Source organism: Zootermopsis nevadensis, unplaced genomic scaffold, assembly GCF_977971745.1.
Source record: "Zootermopsis nevadensis isolate Lab colony 2312 unplaced genomic scaffold, Znev_1.0 Znev_ptg000030l, whole genome shotgun sequence".
Classification (NCBI taxonomy): domain Eukaryota; kingdom Metazoa; phylum Arthropoda; class Insecta; order Blattodea; family Termopsidae; genus Zootermopsis; species Zootermopsis nevadensis.
Genome location: NW_028259162.1, coordinates 9,086,907 through 9,105,167, shown reverse-complemented (window position 1 = coordinate 9,105,167; position 18,261 = coordinate 9,086,907). Strand labels below are relative to the sequence as shown.

The 18,261-nt window shown below is 38.4% G+C and overlaps 2 protein-coding genes and 1 long non-coding RNA gene across 4 annotated transcripts in view; all 3 read left to right on the top strand.

The window, feature by feature from the left end:
- The window catches only part of LOC110838055 (ras-related and estrogen-regulated growth inhibitor), a 138,751-nt gene extending 136,553 nt beyond the window's left edge, over positions 1–2,198 (top strand). For both annotated transcript variants that reach the window (XM_022080847.2, XM_022080846.2), the window contains one exon: positions 1,582–2,198. In XM_022080847.2, coding sequence (XP_021936539.2) covers positions 1,582–1,843 — 262 coding nt within the window. In that variant the 3' untranslated portion in view covers positions 1,844–2,198. The remainder of the gene's footprint in view (positions 1–1,581) is intronic.
- Positions 2,199–6,527: 4,329 nt separating this feature from the next.
- On the top strand, positions 6,528–10,445 carry LOC110838047 (uncharacterized). Its single transcript, XR_002545946.2, has 2 exons — positions 6,528–9,846; positions 10,075–10,445. It is a non-coding gene; the product is annotated as an uncharacterized LOC110838047 (long non-coding RNA).
- Positions 10,446–12,343: 1,898 nt separating this feature from the next.
- LOC110838049 (uncharacterized) overlaps positions 12,344–18,261 on the top strand; it is a 184,341-nt gene continuing 178,423 nt past the window's right edge. Inside the window, exon 1 of the mRNA XM_022080840.2 lies at positions 12,344–12,810. The gene's annotated coding sequence lies outside the window, so the exon portion shown is untranslated. The remainder of the gene's footprint in view (positions 12,811–18,261) is intronic.

Below are 18,261 nucleotides of genomic sequence, written 5' to 3'. Positions count from 1 at the left end.
TGGAAACGGTTAGGAAGCCCTGGCGCACAGAATGCTGTCTGGGTTTACTGACGAGTGATTTAACAGTGTAAGCGGAGTAGTTTCATTAATTTATTTTTCTGCGTTTACACCTACAGTGTAACATTGATAATCTTTAACTTGGCCAAAATACCTTTTGTTCCAGCAGTAACGTATAGTGGAAGCATCGTATCTGATCGTCTACATATTCCGTCTCCGATCGTATCCAACACATATCGAACACATTTCTTATTGGAGTTCTGCACTAAACGCTAGGGGGGGGGGGGACTTCAGTTTTGGTTCTGATCAGTCCGCTATAAAGTCGATTTGTATTAAGTTCCAATCGAACTCCTTCAAAACAAATTGGTGACCTTCATAAAACAAACCACGGATTTCATAAACGTCTACAGCCCTTGTTTGAAACATTTTTTAGTATGTTGTACATTTAACGAAATTCAAGAGAAGAAATGTAGGCTTGCGCCAATAAAAATATGACTTGTCGCTCAACGTTAGCAATTGTGAACTTTTGTTTCAAGCGCAGAGTTGTACAAGACCAAAAATGGTACGAATTAACATTTTTATACTAAAATGTATTCGCTTTATCAGCGCACTGTAGGGAACCCGCGGGCCCCGAGAAAACAACACGCATATATCTATAATAAAAACCGTTAACCTAAGGGGTGTGACATATGCTAATGTTGCCCGAAGCTTCGGCCAGGCTGCATCAGCAACTGTCGTGTTGATGTCAGTCAGTTCCGGATATGACAAGATGAATGAGCTTAGGAGCTACGAAATTATCCGACAGCGTGCAAATCCATTACAAGCCCCAAACCATGTGCTTGCCATCAACAAAGACGCCCATTATGTGTGTCATCGAGTGAGCGCAATGTGTGCTCTAAACGAGACACGAGGTAGAAATTCGAATTCTGTTGTTCCTGCCACTTCTCTGAATTCGAGTCTAGACTGGAATCCTGGAGAAATTATTCCAGCCATTATATCATTCGCATAGGAATTTCGTTTTTAAACCATATACCTCTAGGAATTCTTATCAAATCTTCAGTTAACCTCAACCTATAACATTCTTTTGGTTCCGCAACAAGACAAAGTTTGCTGAACAGTTGAACTCATCCCAAACCATTTATTTTATATTTATTTAGTGTTCTGTCTGACGACAGGTCCATATGAACAGGATCCTTCCATCCTTTTCTCGGACTGGGACCTGTTCATATACGTTCTTGGCAGATGATTCAGAAGTGGTTTGCCATTGCCTTCTTCTGTGTGTGAATGGAGTAATTGTTGGGATGCCACGGAGAAACCGGGGAAGCCCCCGGAGGAAAACTCCGTGTTGCCTAGACCACGGCCTTGCCCAACACAAGTTATAAATTCGGGCACCGCCGGGAATCGAACCCGAGACCCCAGGATTACAAGGCCAGCGTTCTAACCGCGTCAAATGGTTAAACAATAAAACCGACGTTTCAGGGGCCGTCTCTGTCCCCATCATCAGGGTTTTGATGTCATACGTATCAATGATAACTTTCAACATGCAACAGGCAGGTTACAGCTGAGCTTATTCTATGTTTGCAGGCAAATATGTGTAGATGACGGGCAAGAACTGTCACTCCAATATGGCTGCCAGTTCTATGAAGTCAGCGCCGCAGAGAACTTCGCTGGGGTTTCCCTCGCATTCCAGTCGCTTCTGAGGGAAGCACGCTCAGTTCAGCTTCTGAGGGCTCTGCCCATCCGAAGGAAGCTTGGAGTCAACAGTGTGTCAAAGGTGCTGGGCAACATCTTCGGTAAGAATAACAAGGCAGGCGACCGCAAGAAGAGACCTTCACTCAGCATCTAGCTGTCAACATCAAATGGGGCCGCTGGATTTGTGAACTTCACTGCCTTGTAGATTATCCTGCTTTAAAGACTGTTTTTTCGGCGATCCTTTCACAGAGAGCTTTTAAGATATGAAAGATGTTTGCGTAAGATAGCAAATAATCTCAACACGGACATGACTTGAACACTGGCTTAATCATTCAAAACGTCCAGTTCACGTAAGCTTCAGAAGCATTTGGAAAACATAGTGGACAATGGCATGATCTATGCCGAAATGTTCTCTCAAAATCATGATACAGTTTGGTACATCATATTAACTTAACTCCCTGATAGCAAAACCCGCAGGTCCAACACCGACAACACCAAAGCCCGCCACCAGACACGATCCTGAGCCAAGTCTATCAATTTACCATCCTCACAGCCCACCTTCTTAAGATCCATCTTAATATTATCATCCCATCTACATCATATTATCTTTGGTGAACAAATACGGCCGTTTCACCGCTTTAAATTACAGTATTCCTGTTAATATAAGTACTCTTTAAGTTGGTTATTCGATATCACGTTCTATTGTGTTAAGTGCAGCAGAGAGGTAAAGAGATTTAATATATTCTGCTGCATTAAACGCGGAGTGTGGTTGATTTTCAGACTGATATTAATTAATGAGGGAAAGATACGTTTTGTTAAAATATTGATTGAGTGTGTGTTTATTTGTAGGCTACATCTCATCCGAATACTGGTTAGTAATACGTTTGAAGAAGTTGTGGAAGCCAGACAAGAGAATTTTTCCTTCCTACGTTAAAGCTTCAAACGAAACATAATAAAAATAATCAGAATCTTCCAATTTTGGAGTTACCTCGTAGATCTGCCCCATGGAGGCGAAACACTGATGGCACCTAGGAGGTGATTCGCGTAAACAGTAACAACCGTGAAAAATCAGGGAATCGGGGAATAACGCTCAAATTCAGACTTGGTGTATCGATACACACACAATCAAATGGGATCCGTGTACTGACTGAAATTCGTCTTTCTGTAGTCTTTTTTCTGCTCCACCACAATTTGGAGGCGCCGTAAGATGTCAAGACTGAGGGACCAACGACTCGTTAGTAATAGATTACGAGTGAGTTACTCCTGTAAAAAGACATTATTTTTATATAACTTGGGGTGTTCTTTCGTCACAATAATTTCCGTAAGAAATACGTGCTGTGACAAGCTTTTCACGGTTTTATCCGTCCCTTCGCTGCCTAACGAAAAGTTCCAAACACTTGTGAAAATTGCCTAGAATCCCACGTGAATCTCTTATCGTCTGTACAGTCATTCGGCATAGTAATGTTCTGTACTTCTCTTCTTTTCCGTCTTCCATGAAACATTGTTAGGTGCTCAGGACCGAAACACTAAGGGAGTAAGATAACATGAGATAAGATCATGCGAATGATTGGCGCGTTGTTTAACGATGCCGTCAGTTTCAGGAAGTTTTAAAAGTCTTTATATGTGAGAGGCCTATATACGAAGGCGGTTAAAATTTGACCTGGAGTTATATATTTTTTTTTCAGAGGGAAAATCAAGTTTCAACATCAGTGAAAATATTCGTACGTGGGTTGCCCATAATGAAAGTAGTGTTTTTGTGGTAATAATCACAAATCTATCCATCATTCCAGAAGGTGATGTGCCAGTCTATGTTGAACAGCGAACTATCTTCAAATGTTTATATAATAAAGGCGAAAATGCGACTTATATTCATCGTCATCAGCAATTACAGTTTGTGGAAGATTTATCTGTTGCGTTGTTCTGTGTTCCTCTGGTATCAGTCGTTCAAAGACGACCGCGAACGCTTATCGAACCTACCGCAGGCAGCGCGGCACGACCATGGCAGTTAAAACAAAGTCCTGTTTGTATTGACTTCTTGTTAGAAAGAAGACGAATGAATGCATCCTGCTACTGTGATCGACCCAAAGGCAGGACTCAAAACGGCGATGAGGACCCGAACGCGCGAACGACTGTTCAAAGGGGTCATCATCATTCACGATGATTTCCCTCCGCATTCTGCACAAGTGGCAGGCGATGCTCTTCATTAACTAGGGTGGGAGGTGCTGCTTCACCTTTTTTACGGTCCAGATTTGTCCCCGAGTGATTTTAACCTGTTTGGACCACTTAAGGAGAGGCCAGCGAAAAGGTCGTGGTATAGGCAGTGATGCAGTCTTCGCTGAGCTGTCAGCCGGAAGAGTTCTGGGCTGTTGAAAACAGCAAATTACCCGAGAGGAGAACCAAATGCGTTACAAAGCAAGGACAGTGTACAAATATCAGCATAGTTTTAGTTGTGTTTAAAACCTGCAGACTTTCGGAAGAATAATTCTAGGTCAGATTGGAACCACCTTTGTATTTATTGCTCTATTATAATGCGTCTTTATTTTTATAATTATAATTTTGCATTGCATATTTGGGTTGCACACTTTATTAGAGGTCGCATTATGTTCGAGAAAATAGGTATACGGTAATACACGAGTTGCATCGTCTTCAGTTTGTATGTAAGATCCAGTATGGTTGCAGCTTGTGACACGAGGAATTATTTCCTGTTAAATAAGAGTTATAAAATAACTATATAGACTGTATCTTAGCCAGTTAAATAGTTACAAATGCTGAAAATTAGATATCCGAATGAATGATGTCTCAATAAGTGATGCTCACGAATTACTGATCAATTTTAATTATACAGAGTGTCTCAAAAACGTATGAACATTTTGATAAAGACGTACTGCATATTAATGTATTCATGATGGGACCAAAATTATTGTGGCTCTTAGTAGTATGGCAGATTGCGTTAGTTTGCCTGTATTCACATTTGCTATGAAATGGGGTTGGTTTGAGAGTCCCCTGATTTCGGTAATGATGGTGGTCAGAATGTTTATGTTGGGCCCGTTAATCACTGTTCGCTTGGGTTGTTATTTAATTTTGAGCGTACTCTTACAGAAACGCACTACACTACAAGGAATTAGTCTCGAAACATACTAAAAGTAATTGTTGTTACAAAGTCGTTGACAGGCGATGGTGTTTCGTTCAGTTTACAGGTTTTGTGATCGAAGCTAATATAGTCGATTATGCATTTTCTATTATCACGAGACTGTAAATTTTGAGCCAGAATATTTGTGACAATCTATAAAATTCATTTTCAGGCACAAAAACTGCCGTTATTCCTATAAGTCATTGTTGGATGATTGAACTTCTGTTTATGATAAAACATTTGAAAACTAACATGACCGGAGACTGGAAACAACGTACTTACCGCATCTTCTGTAAAGCTAATACGATGAATATGGAATTGTTGCATCGCTAGGCGTCTGTATTGTACAAACCTTGAAAACTTTCAGAACGGTGATAGTATAAGTGCCATCAAAAATAACAAGAGTGAGCATTCCACAACACCCGTGTTTTATTTGAAACTATGATCTCATAAATGTTAAGGACTGTTATATATGATGTATTTTCTTTACTTTCCTTTTATACGAAAGTGTAAAATGTGAAAGTGAATTATTGTATTTTTATTGTGGCGACAAATATGTCGTTAATGCTCGCGGCCATTTTTATTTCTATCGCTGGATGGACAGGCTTTTCCTATTTTGTTTAGGCCCGTTCCTCCATCCATAAATCTAGTTAACAGAATTAGATAAGTGTAATTATATGGCGGATGTAGATACATGAATATTTTATTACCAATAAAATGTAAATTACGGACTGGATATAATGTTTTGCCTTCAGTTGTTTCCTAATGCCTTGTGTAGATATACTAATGCTTCCTAATGGTCCACAGTATCCTCGAATTCCTTTCCAAACTAATGCAGCACATTTTTTCATTTGTCTCACGAGGATGGTCGTGTCTGTCCAGATCTGTGTTCACCGAAACTTTACGTATTTCGATTAAACTTGGTACGGATGAAGAGACGCTAAAATTTGATTAATTAATTTTATTTCACTCCATGTTCGTCTGTCATGTATTTAACCCTTTTTACAGAGGCAGTTTCAGTTGAAGATACCAGTATGTAATTAATTTGGGTGTTCTTACCGGTGTGAGGGACGAATCTCTAAGCTTCTGGTAACGTCTTGTTACCCACTACGTGGCCCGCTGATCTCGTACGGCCCACGAAATGTACTTTTATTAGGCATTTGTTCAGTTTGTGGGATAAAGTATTTTACGTTTCAATAAGACCCGTTATGGAAGTGATGTAAAGTGATCGTGAAACAGATTATTATTTGGACAATATCAGGTTAATTCTGTTGTTAGTTTCATCTTCTACTGTAAATTGTAATTGTTGCTGTGTTCATGTTTACGGTGCGTGCCTGGGTGCAATCTGTACGCTGTAAAATCTATTTTAGGTAAATGAGTAAGAGTTTAATGATGTTATCAAATAAAATGTATATGTATAATGTTTCAGATCATCTTAACGTCTTATGCAAAGGCTATACCATTTAAACCTACAGGCCAATGTTTGTCCATCACCCTTCAAACCTCACACTAAATAAAACCCTGAGTAAGACTGTGAGATCTATATTTAATTGCACAGTCTTCCCTGAAGATGAAGGCGATACGGTTCTACGAAACGTTGGTGACCACCTACAAAACTGGACGACGTCACAGCCCAGAAGACCACGATCTACAGAAAGGAAAGCAGGGTAATGTATTTGTTGTTAATATTTGTCAATAGAAGTGACTTTATGCGTGGCACCCTGAGTTGAACGCTTATCCACTTCCGTTTGAAGGAAGGGTGACTATGCGGGTGCGAGTTAGTTGCGACCTACATGGACTCGCGTCAGGAGGGTGGATTCCAAAGATAACATGCCCTTGGATCATCATCGCGCTTCGTCTGTCAGAGGCCTGTACGTCTGAGTCCCAGGGCGAAGAAAGGTGTTTGTGTCGCTAATTACACCAGCTTAATTTATATTCCCAACACCCGAATTAATTACCCATAATAACTTCGAATTATCGAGGGAGAGTGCGAAGCACCTGCGATTGGATGCAAATTAGCGCAGGGTTCGAGCACCGATAACTCATTTATCATTTCTCACAAGTTGCCTTCTGAGATCAAGAGTGGTCCAAGTCAGTCAATTTTTATATGAACACATTTGGTGTAATCAGTCGTGACAGATTATACAGGGACGGCCTGGGGAACGTCATTAAACACGCAAAATTTGCTGATTCATTCGTGAATTGATTGTTTTATTAATTGAATAATGGGATTTAAGTAGGATAAAAGAAAGGAAATATAGCTGGAAGGGTAACGCGCACTCTGTAGTCTTAATTCTTATTTAGCAGGCCCTCAATTCAGATCTCGGCCAGAAAACTGCTCATTCTTTGGAGTTTTTAATTTGTTTTAGTATCTTCAGAAAAATGCTAGGTTGCCAGTACGATAATCCTGTTGATGGAGGCAGCAAGTACCTGTGAAACGTCTGTGAACTTCTACCAGACTACACGGGGCAACAGCACAGAAGACAGCGGTCTTCATCATCGAAGAATAGGCAGACGTATCTGTGCTGTACACACAGATGGATTGCGAAGACACGTGACTGAGCTAAGAGTATCATAAGTAGTATATTTTCAGAAGTAGATTAATACAACTTAGTACACTTGTGTTCTGATTCTTTTCCCACTGAAATACTGAAGCAAACTTAATACCTTTCAGAATTATTGGACGCGGGGTTGGAAGATCGCAAAGATTCTACCCACACAGAACAACGCGACACAGAAGCGGACATAACAGCCATGTCTCGAGGGGGTTTTGAAACCATGATCCCCGCCCTGATGACGGAGGCAGTATGACCTCTGAAACGTTGGTAAACATCGACCAGACTACACAGCGCTACAACCCAGAAGACAGAAATCTTCATACTCATCGCCCTGATGATGGAGGCAGTATGACCTCTGAAACGTTGGTAAACATCGACCAGACTACACAGCGCTACAACCCAGAAATCTTCATACTCATCGCCCTGATGATGGAGGCAGTATGACCTCTGAAACGTTGGTAAACATCGACCAGACTACACAGCGCAACAACCCAGAAGACAAATCTTCATAGTCACCGCTGTGAAAACCTCAAATCATACACACTGAATAATGTTTCAGGCAAACATTTCCATATTTTAAGATATTAATTTCTTAGAGTTACTGCTTATACGCTCAGAAGTAATTTGAACTGTGGTAGAGAGATCTTAAATCTTACCAGAAAGTATTTCGATACGGACGCATACTCGTGTATTCGTTTACTGCAACATGAAAGTGAACAGAATCACAGCCTAATGGATACGCACTTCAGATCTCATTTTCGCTTGTTTCACTTTCGTAGGGACTGCAGATGTGACCCTAATTCATTAAACCAGTCAATTCGTCCATCAGCTGCGTAAAAAAAATTAACGCTTGTTCGACTCCGAAGCCATCAATAAACTTGACGTCTCTGATTCGTAACACACTAACTGCACTTTCTAGGCGTGACAGTGGACCTACGTAGATCAGCTGGTGAAACTCAAAAGCAATAATTTTTTGTGCATTTTAATCGAATTATTACACTCTTTGATAACAATGCTAGAGTGTAATGTAGTTCCACTTTAGTATGAAGTAAATTCGTTTTCCATGCTATTTTAACAAGAACTGGAACTTGCTTTACTTTATTTTCAAAATAAGGTCCGAGGTGAAATTAATATTAACATCGAGAATTAAAATATTATCTTCAAACCTTAAAATATAAATTACACCGCTTTTACAACGAGTTATTTATGTGATGTTTGAGGTCTTTGTGGCGGTGAAATTTTGGGCTGTAGCCTTCTGTGATCTTGTAGGTGGTTGTTACCTAAAAGACTACACAGCAACATTACCCGGAAGACAATCCAGATTTTGCTGTCGTTGACCGATATGTGGACTGGAATTCCGTTTACAATACTCTATGTAAACTGAGAACGAGTGGGAAAATTAATTTAATTTGCGGAAGGTAAATAACGCGGGCCCCTGGGCGCGAACAGTGTGTGCCGCATAAATATTGACATCGGCTGCGAACTATTAATTACACTGCCCGCTTTCATCACGTCGTAAAATATGTAGCATACGTAGGTCATTCTTGCATTCATCTACAGCCAGTGTTGACTGGCCTATTATGGCCGTTAATCTGCATGAAGGAAATCCGCTGTCTGTTAACGGAGTTTGATGACATTCGGTTTTAAAATCTTTTTAAAGAACAGAGAAGACTAGAAGAGATAAAATTAGGAACCAAAGAATGAGAATGTTTAATGTGTTCAAAGACTAAAAATCACAATATAAGTATCTTATTTCGTATCACATTATTGGCGAACGATATACCTAAAAACATTCAAAGCGGGAATAGAACCCATAGGTACAGTCCAAGTTAGGTCGGCTTAAAAAAATAAAGCAAAACAGGCAGGAAGAAATGTTCATACGCCTAATGACTCAGTAGAAATGCTGATATGAGCCCCAAACATAACTATGGTATAGCGAGCATTTCAAAGTGCCAATTTCAAAATGTTGGACTTCTTCAATCGCCATTTTGCTTTCTCAGACCACAATGTTTCGGGAGATGGCTCTTTCCCCGTTCTCAGGCGAATCTACACAGTTGGGCCCATTAGAAGGACCTATGATCCTTTTACAGTAGTGGTTTGAGGCCTGCGGAAACTTTTCATCCATCGATCTGCGTAAAAAGTAAATTATGATAGAAAGAGAAGGCGATGATACTTTATGCACATTTTTATCTAAAATTATCTATTTTTAAATATACTATACATCTTATGCCGAAATTGAATGTAAAAAAATTAAACGAGTACTGTAAAATGTTGAAGTAGATGTCACATAAGGATTTTGCTGGTATATGCGAATAGAGAAGCCGCTGCACAGGTGCTGCAACCGTGAGGAAAATATCTGAAGTTGCATTAGATGATGCTCCCTAGGACCGCTATGGTGCTGAAGGCGCTGCAGTCTACTTTGGTGAGTGGTTGTTTAGTATTTGTTTTGTCGTTTCTTCTTCACAGAAGGTACAAGATTTTTTCACAACTTTAACATATAAGTTCTTTTGGAAATGTATTTATACTGGTATACGGTTGATGAATAGCATCTTCCGGTGCTATATTGTTCATTTGTGTTTCAGTTACATAACCTTAATCTTCACGTGGATGTGTTTACATAGGCTACTTTTAAGATAAGAGTAGTCCATATTTAGACCAAGCCTTTAATAATGTTTCACATTTAGTTCTCTGTTTCAGAATGCAGCAAAGAAAACCAAAAAGTTATGTATCTTAAGAAAACAATATGGAAAAAGCTATTACAGCAGTAAGGGAAATGTTTGTGGGAACATTTAAAGCTACAAGAATGTTCAAAATAACACACACACAGCATTATACACCTTTCCAAAACAAAACACACCAACACAAACAGTTTTAGAAGATTCAGTAGAGGAGTAGCTGATGAAGTTCTTTACTTGGGATAAATATTTACACCAAGGTACTGTCTAATGAAACATTATTAGTTAATTTTGTATTAACACACAGTATTCTGTTGATAGGACAGTGACATCTTCATTTCTTTATGATATATTACTGTACACTGATATGAATAAATGTAATATTGAAATTAATTCAAGGTTATTTTAAAATCAGAGTTTGTTTTCTCCTTGTTATGATTATTCTTGGCTAATAAAGGTTATCACTTACAAAAATATCCAATGCATATTTATCTTTTTACAGCATATTCTAATTATTCTTCAGCAGAGCCTAGAGCAAAGTGGTTTGATGACACATCAAAATATTCATATACTGTGAAATTTTATAGGCTTCAAGGAATGGAACTTGTACCATGAATGGAACTGACTTTCTTTTCTAGATGCTCAACCTGCTATTTGAAATACATTAAGCAGGGCTGGGTGAATTCTCCTCAGTTTCTAGCATTTTCTGAGGTACAGTATAGCCAATAGCCTGACTCAGCTATGGGTTGAGTGCGCAGCAGGTAACTGTGCATATTGACTGTGAATAGAAACAGAGTTGTTGATTCAGTACTATGGTTAGAGTTCTCAGCCATAAGCCTTGATTTTACTAATTTGGTAGACTACTTGCCAGAACACAGAATTTTTCATGCTGTGAAGGAATGTTTTTGTTACTAGAATGAGGTAAGTCTGAGGTTACATATTTGATGTTTAATTGCATTTTACATATATTTCTTCTAAATGTGCACGTACTAGAAGATATCAGATAGAGTGTGAAGAGGTGGTAAGAAATATAAAGATAATGACTGTGGGAAAAAGGAAGAGACTGGAGACTTTTCATCCATTGGAATGTAACTTGAAACTACAATAAATAACCAAAATTTAGTTTGCATGATGTTTATTTGTAGGTTATGTAACTTCTTATGTATCCAAATGCTCATTTGATACATTGAGATGGGGAGCACAGGTCTTGTACAGTGTTTTACACCACCCAAGGAGAGAGAAGATATCTATGCAGTATGTCAATGTATTTTTTTGTAGTTTTATTCTAAAACTTATATCCCATTTGAACACAAGCTGACAAGTAAGTTACTGTGAAGATTGGAAAACAGATTATCCAGTAGGGCTCAATCTTCAAGAAGTTGAATTAGTTTATTTGTTGGCTTTCAAGGTAGTGATAAATGGAGATCAAAATTGTTCGTTGGAAATGTGTAGTTGCTTTTACATCCCTGTACTCTTTGCTCATCAAATGTTTATATAAATCTGTTTTGTTTGTGAGTATATATGGGAACATGGCCTACAGTCCATATACTGATAAACCAGATGTTATCCAGTGTTCAGATAAGTCCAGTACCATTCCAAGCAGACCTGGGGCATAGCTCCATACATTTTTAACCTTAACACTGGATGTAGATGAGTACCTGGTTTCATGTCCTGGCCGCTTTACCGCAGAGGAAAGAAGCCTGGTAACTGTTGAATAGGAAGCTAGGTGGACCTCCAAGCTGGTCTGCACAATGTGGCTAAGAGAAAAATAGTGCCCTGCCAGGGACCATATTGATCATCTAGCAAATAGCCTATTACAAAGCAAAAATTCTGCAAACTTTTGTATTGCTTCAAATAGGATTGATACAGTGTATTGAGAGAGATCTAAAGGAAGAATAGTTGGTCCCTAAAATTTTTGTTATATAGCCATGACCTGCACATTAACTGTATAATCATGGAATCTTGTGTGAAGGGATAGCATTTAAGTTATCTGGACAGGAAAAGAGATGGACTGATAATAATGATGAAAAAATTAAAAAGTTTGTTATTCCAGTTTTTACACATGTTTGACAAATAAGCTCAGAAGTGAGAACAAGGAATTGTGCATGATTTTATTTTTGTTTTAATCGATGGTTCTGATGTAGCAAGACGACAATATCCCAAAAACAAACCAAGAAACTGAGAGTACTGGTGAGTGTTCTATTTGGTTAAAGAAGTACGACCAACAAGTATAAGTAACCATGGACAATTTTTAATTTTCCTGCTAGATGGCAGAGGTATGGCGGTACTAAGAAAAATTAGGCGTCATGTGTAATGTTATTAAATATTTCATTCCTTTCTTTTAATCTTAGTACCACTTACAGTAGTGCGAATGTGCACCACAACCTCAAGTTCACCATATTAAAGAGGACTGCATATAAGTGTCTACTTTTATATTCTGCATCTTCCATTAAAACCCTGTCGTCATTGGTATGGCTGCTGCTGACGTTTATGTGCGGATGTTAATGTGTGGGGTTATGTTTTGTGTCCTGTATAGTTAACAACATTTTTAACATATCCCCATGTGTGTTTGTATTACGTAATGTGTGTGCGTTTATTCGAATGAAATTTTCTGCCAGTCTGGAACCCAAAGGACGCCTTTAACGTTACGAACATCGAACGAATTTTGATATTTCAACTCGCTCGAAGAGATTTTTAACCAATTTCTTAACGACTGGTTGTTGGTTTATCGACGCACCATACATCAACAACAAGAAGGGTAAGAATTAATTGTAATTCCTGGAATTTTTAGCTTTGTGGTCCCTAAAATTTACATTTAACGAAGAATTACAGGTTGAACTTTTTAAACATGGTAAGTATGTTAAGGTTATGTCACATGTTTTGCCTTGAAACATGTTTGTCACTGATCACTGATGTCATCTCGAAAATAACGTTTGTAGAGTTGTCAGTTTCTAGATTAATTTGTGGCAATCGTACATTTAAATGTGTCTTGTCAGATTTGGATGGAGGGGGCGGGGCACAGTCAGTGTGAACATTCAAAAGATAGTAAATACAGGACTGTAGAAATGCCAAACAACTTATCACAGTCAGTCATATAAAGTGAGTACTTATAATCTGATGTTCTGATAAGACATGCATTTAAAGCTATTGGTATTTCTTGTCAGATCACTTGAATATAATTGCATGTTTGCTGGGTATCAACTATTTGCAATTGATAGCATTCGATTTACATTATTTTCTTGTTAAAGAGAGTAGTTTTATTCCTATTATTTTTGTGGTGAACATTAAGTTACTTGAGTGCTGAATTTTAAGTTCATACAGTCCAATAGAATAATAGACAAAACATGTATGTTTTTATTTTTGACTTAATATTGTGCATATTTGATGTAGCAAGCATGGAAAACAGCAAAAACATTCAACATTTCAGACATAGAGGAGGATAATGTTGTAAAGGGTATAACAGAAAAAGTTTGTTAAGATGTGAGTTGTTTTGGAATAACCTATTTAAGATCCAGTGGTGGACTTTGTGACAGTGGTGATGAACTATCAGATTTCATAATAACCGAGAATAACTTGGACACCTAAATAACTGTAAAATGCATGAGAAAGACCTGAATTGTGGAAGTGGTTGGTTTTTCATTAATGAGCCCCAGACCAATAACTGCTCACTAATTCATAAGAGTTTGCCTTTGTTACTAAGAAGTAATAATATGAGATTTGATGTTTTTACTGTAGTGAAGATGTCAATGTTGGTCTTTTGGGTGAAATGCCATGTGGATTTATAGGTATATACCAGCATTTTGGAGGAACATACTGCCTTGATCTTGTCATACAATTAATATGATTGATAGAGTAATAATAGTGTAGGTCATTCCAAGAAACATGCATTTTTTATGGGCTGTTTAAGTCAGTAGATATTCAAAGGGTTGTCCACTTATTTTTGACAAAATGTCCTTTCATTTTTTCAGTAGACACTCTGATTTTTTCTTATTAATTTAGAAGTTATTTTAATAATTTTAGAAGATTATATTTTCATACATATTTTGAGATCAAAGTTAACAAATTCATTATGAAACATTGTTTTAAAAAGTTATGTGTGTGCCCATACACCACATATAGGGTTTGCGGAGATAAAGCCTTGTGCATTCTCAGTCTTGGCTCTGGAGGGAGATTTGTTGTTAGTTTAATGGTGCAACTGACTTACCCGCTGGGCAGAAGGCCCTAATATTTGGTGAATAATGAGATTAGTTTGGCCCAAAACACCAAGAAATTAATTAGAGGAGAATGTTTTCCTCTCCACGATTTTCCTTCTGTTCAAGGAAATGGATATCTGTTGATGCCATTGGTCCAGTTTTGTTTGCTTGACAGCTTAGTAATGTACGTATTTGATAAAATACATAATCGTGTGAAGGGCTGTATAAAATTATATCCATGAAGACTGACAACATAACAGTTTGTCTAAGTAATCCAGTATTTATGCTTCATCTGTTAGGAGTGATCATGTCTCATTGAAGGTTAGTTAGGCTGCTAATGTCTGATTCCTCACTGAGGTGTTTGGATTATTCTCTTCATCACAATTCTAGGTCTCTTTTATGATTTTAATCAGGATATTTTCCCAGGTGGTAAGAACAGCTGGATCACAAATGAGTAAAGGCCTGTAATGCATATAGCTTCACGATCATGGCCACGTGTATCGGGATTTACAGAATTGCTAAATAGACTTATATTTTATAGCTAGACCTCAGATTATTTTCATCAGAAATGAATATCACATAACTAGGAACACAGCGATTTATGCAGCGAATCAAATACTATTAGATCAGTCGAATCAAGAAGGTTGCTTTGGTTTCGACGTGCAGGTTTTTGGCGGTGAACATTTTTGTAAGCGGCCAATTGGAAGAACGATAAGTAAATGGGAAGGTAACGTTAGATAAAGGGTTGTGTCCATTGGAGCGTGTTGAATCTCGAAGCTTCGTTACCGAGGAGTTACTTAGTTTGTTATTTACGTAGTGTCTATAAAGTCGGAGACCGCAGAAGCAGTCTAATAGAGTTGAAAGTTGTATCATCTCGTCGTTAGGCGACGTCTTGGTATCCATTCAGAGCATTACCCAGTTTATCTACACATCCGACCCATTACATTTATGGATAATACTGCAACATTCTAGGTGCGAGACTAGACTTTGCTCACTCGGTATGGATTTCAGTTTCGTGTTAAAAAAAACTTGAATTGCTGGGTGGAACTTACGACACTTTCGTTAAATAATTTTATCCGTATGGACAGATTGACGGAGAAATAACGAAATTAGTTATATCTGTGCATAATTTTGGGCCAGTCAGGTGAAATATGAAGTAAAGAAAGAATAAACACAAAAGAAAACATTGTGCAGAATATAGAAAGTAAATGTTTGTGTTGTATGATGGCCAAAACAAGAAGACGTGGAAGGGGAGACCAAAAATACTACGAAGTAAAAGGAAACGAAGGAAGATGACTGAAATGTTAGATAGTTATGGAGAACGAGCATGGGAAACCCTATGAAGACAAACTCCGAAGAAGCAAAAGTGACATTTTAGTTCATGAATCCTGTGGGCTGTAGTCTGAATGCTTTATGCCGTGTTTGAGATTGTGAACCCGAAAAATTTCCATTACGTACTGCGATCTCGTACCGATATCTTTACCATTGCTGGTATTTATGAAGGTGTTCCTACGTATACTCTGGGATGGCGTATTAAAATAAGACATGACCGCTACCTTTCACATCCTTAACTGTTTATAATTATTAGTAATTTTGTGTCACATCGACACTGTGTTGCTTAACCTTTGCTTTGACAAACCGTCCTTAAAATCTGCAATTTTATCAACGCGTTTCGTTTGATTCTCATGAACAGAGAGTATTGCCTTAAACAAGTCAACAGATTTATCTTTCTAATGGTGAAATGTGCTTTCTTTGCGGTAAAAGTAAAGTAAAGTTAAGTTTGTCCCACTATACGCCATGTAGGCGTTTGGGGTGAGCGGAGGTATAGCTCCTCTCTTCCTTGACCTCGGCACTAGATGGGGGTGAGTGGTCAGCGTCACGCCCCGGCCGGCTTTACCCCCGGGAAAAGACCCCGGTACCCATTGTAGAGGAGGATGGGTGGGCCCCAGAGGCTAGAGGAAAAATCCTCTGCCCCCGTCGGGGATCGAACCCGGTCGTCCAGCCCGTAGCTGGTCACTATACTGACTGGGCTATCCCGGCTCCGCTTTCTTTGCGTTACTGACTGATTTATTAAATAGGCTTTCAGGCGGTCTTTGGCTTTAAAGGTTTTGGAAAACCAACAAAGTGTGTTCGGTCTTGACATAATTGTATTTTTATATCGAAGGACTCAGTCTCATTGTGACTTTCTTATTGTTGATTACTTCTGGGCACATGTAAACGCCAATCTTATGATATCGACAGACAATAGCGCCTTACAGGATATGCTTCATTTCATACACACAAAAGATCTAAGAGAACTGAGAAACAAGCAATATGTATGTATATACACGTGTAGAAAAGAAAGGTACGACCATATTTAAAAAAAAGGAGCGTTTGATGCTGCTCACTGGACCGTGTGATGATGGACTCTTGTAGGTTTGTTTTAATCATTTCAGTGCAAGAGTGACATTTGGATCCTAGTAAAATCTAATGCATACAGGTGGAAGTTACATAACTAAGACCTCCTTTTTCTTAAATGTTCTTAGATGATTAGGCCTACATCGATGAGCCTGGATAGGTACTAAAACCAGGTTACGACTGATTCTTTGCACATACTTTCCAGTTAATTGTTCGTTTGTTTTTCAATCATTCGATGTTATATAATCTTGAGCGACTGACAGCGTCGTTAAATTAACCAGAAATAAATAAACAAATAATTAAACACATCGGGGGGAGTTGAGGTGTTTGATTATGTGTATATGCATAGCTTTCTTAGTATGTGACGAATGCAGAATACGTGATTAGTAGTGAATCGAAATCCATGCTGATGATACTTCACATATTCGTCCACATATGGAGTTAACCTTGAGAGAGAATGTTCAAAATTTTGTATATTTATTTATATTTAACTTATTCACTACTCTATCGATTTCAGTTTGACTGTCCTTTTAAGATCATACTTTGTACATTATTACTGCAAGGTACATCACTGTGCTCTATATTTCGTATTTGAAGATAAAGCCATCAGACGCAGACTACAAGTTTTAATTACGAGGAGGAAACCTTAGAGATGACAACCTTCGTACGATTTAGGCAACATATGAAAATTGCCAACGCCTCTACAATAAATATTAGCGCTTCAGTGATTCATTCTTTCTTTTGTCATCGACGTTGCGATATGGATTTGGAGACGGAGTTGGTCGTTAGCGGGACTTCCCAGATTTGTACGAGTAGTCGACCGCAAAAGTCGAACGTGCTTACTAATATGTGCGTCGTCTGTTTATCCGTACGTAACAACTCGAGATCCGCCGAGATGGTTTTTATGAAATTCGATATTGGATAGTTTTACTAAAACTTGTCCAATTTGACCCATTTCCGTTTAAATCGGACATCAGCAACGGGAACTTTACATGAAGACCTGCATGAGTTTGTTGGCACGAAGCAGCGTGTAGAATATGAGGAAATGTAAGTTTCTTGTCAAAAGGACACATCAGTAAGATGAAACTTCTGATTATTAAAGTTTTACCATGGACATCCACAAAATAGGTTACTTGCCTTTGCATGTTTAAAAAATTATTGCCCAACCTCAAGGTGAAATGGTTATCACTCGTGCATCGTATTATGGTATTCCAGGTTTGGATGTCGACCCTGGCTGAGTTTCATTTTCGTAAGAGACTGGAATAGTATCATAAAATGGGCCTCGATCGCTCCGTCAACGTCATCTTGATTTTATTATTCATTATCAAAAGTTTGTCTCTCATTCTACGATAAAAATCTACAGACCTGCAGTTGACAAATCGTAGTTGAATAAATCAAGGAACAAGCCACAGGCCAACCCCAACCTTTGTTGACTGCTCACAACGTGTTAGTGCTTTTTTCGGGGGGGGGGGGGGGGGGAGACAGCTTCGGTCTTCGGTGTTTGTCATATTCATTTGTTTACGTATTTTGTTTTTGGCTTACATTTTTATGGAGCAGCCGGGGAATTATTTTCTGAGTTTCTTAATATAATTTGTATATACTTTTTATGGCATTTATGT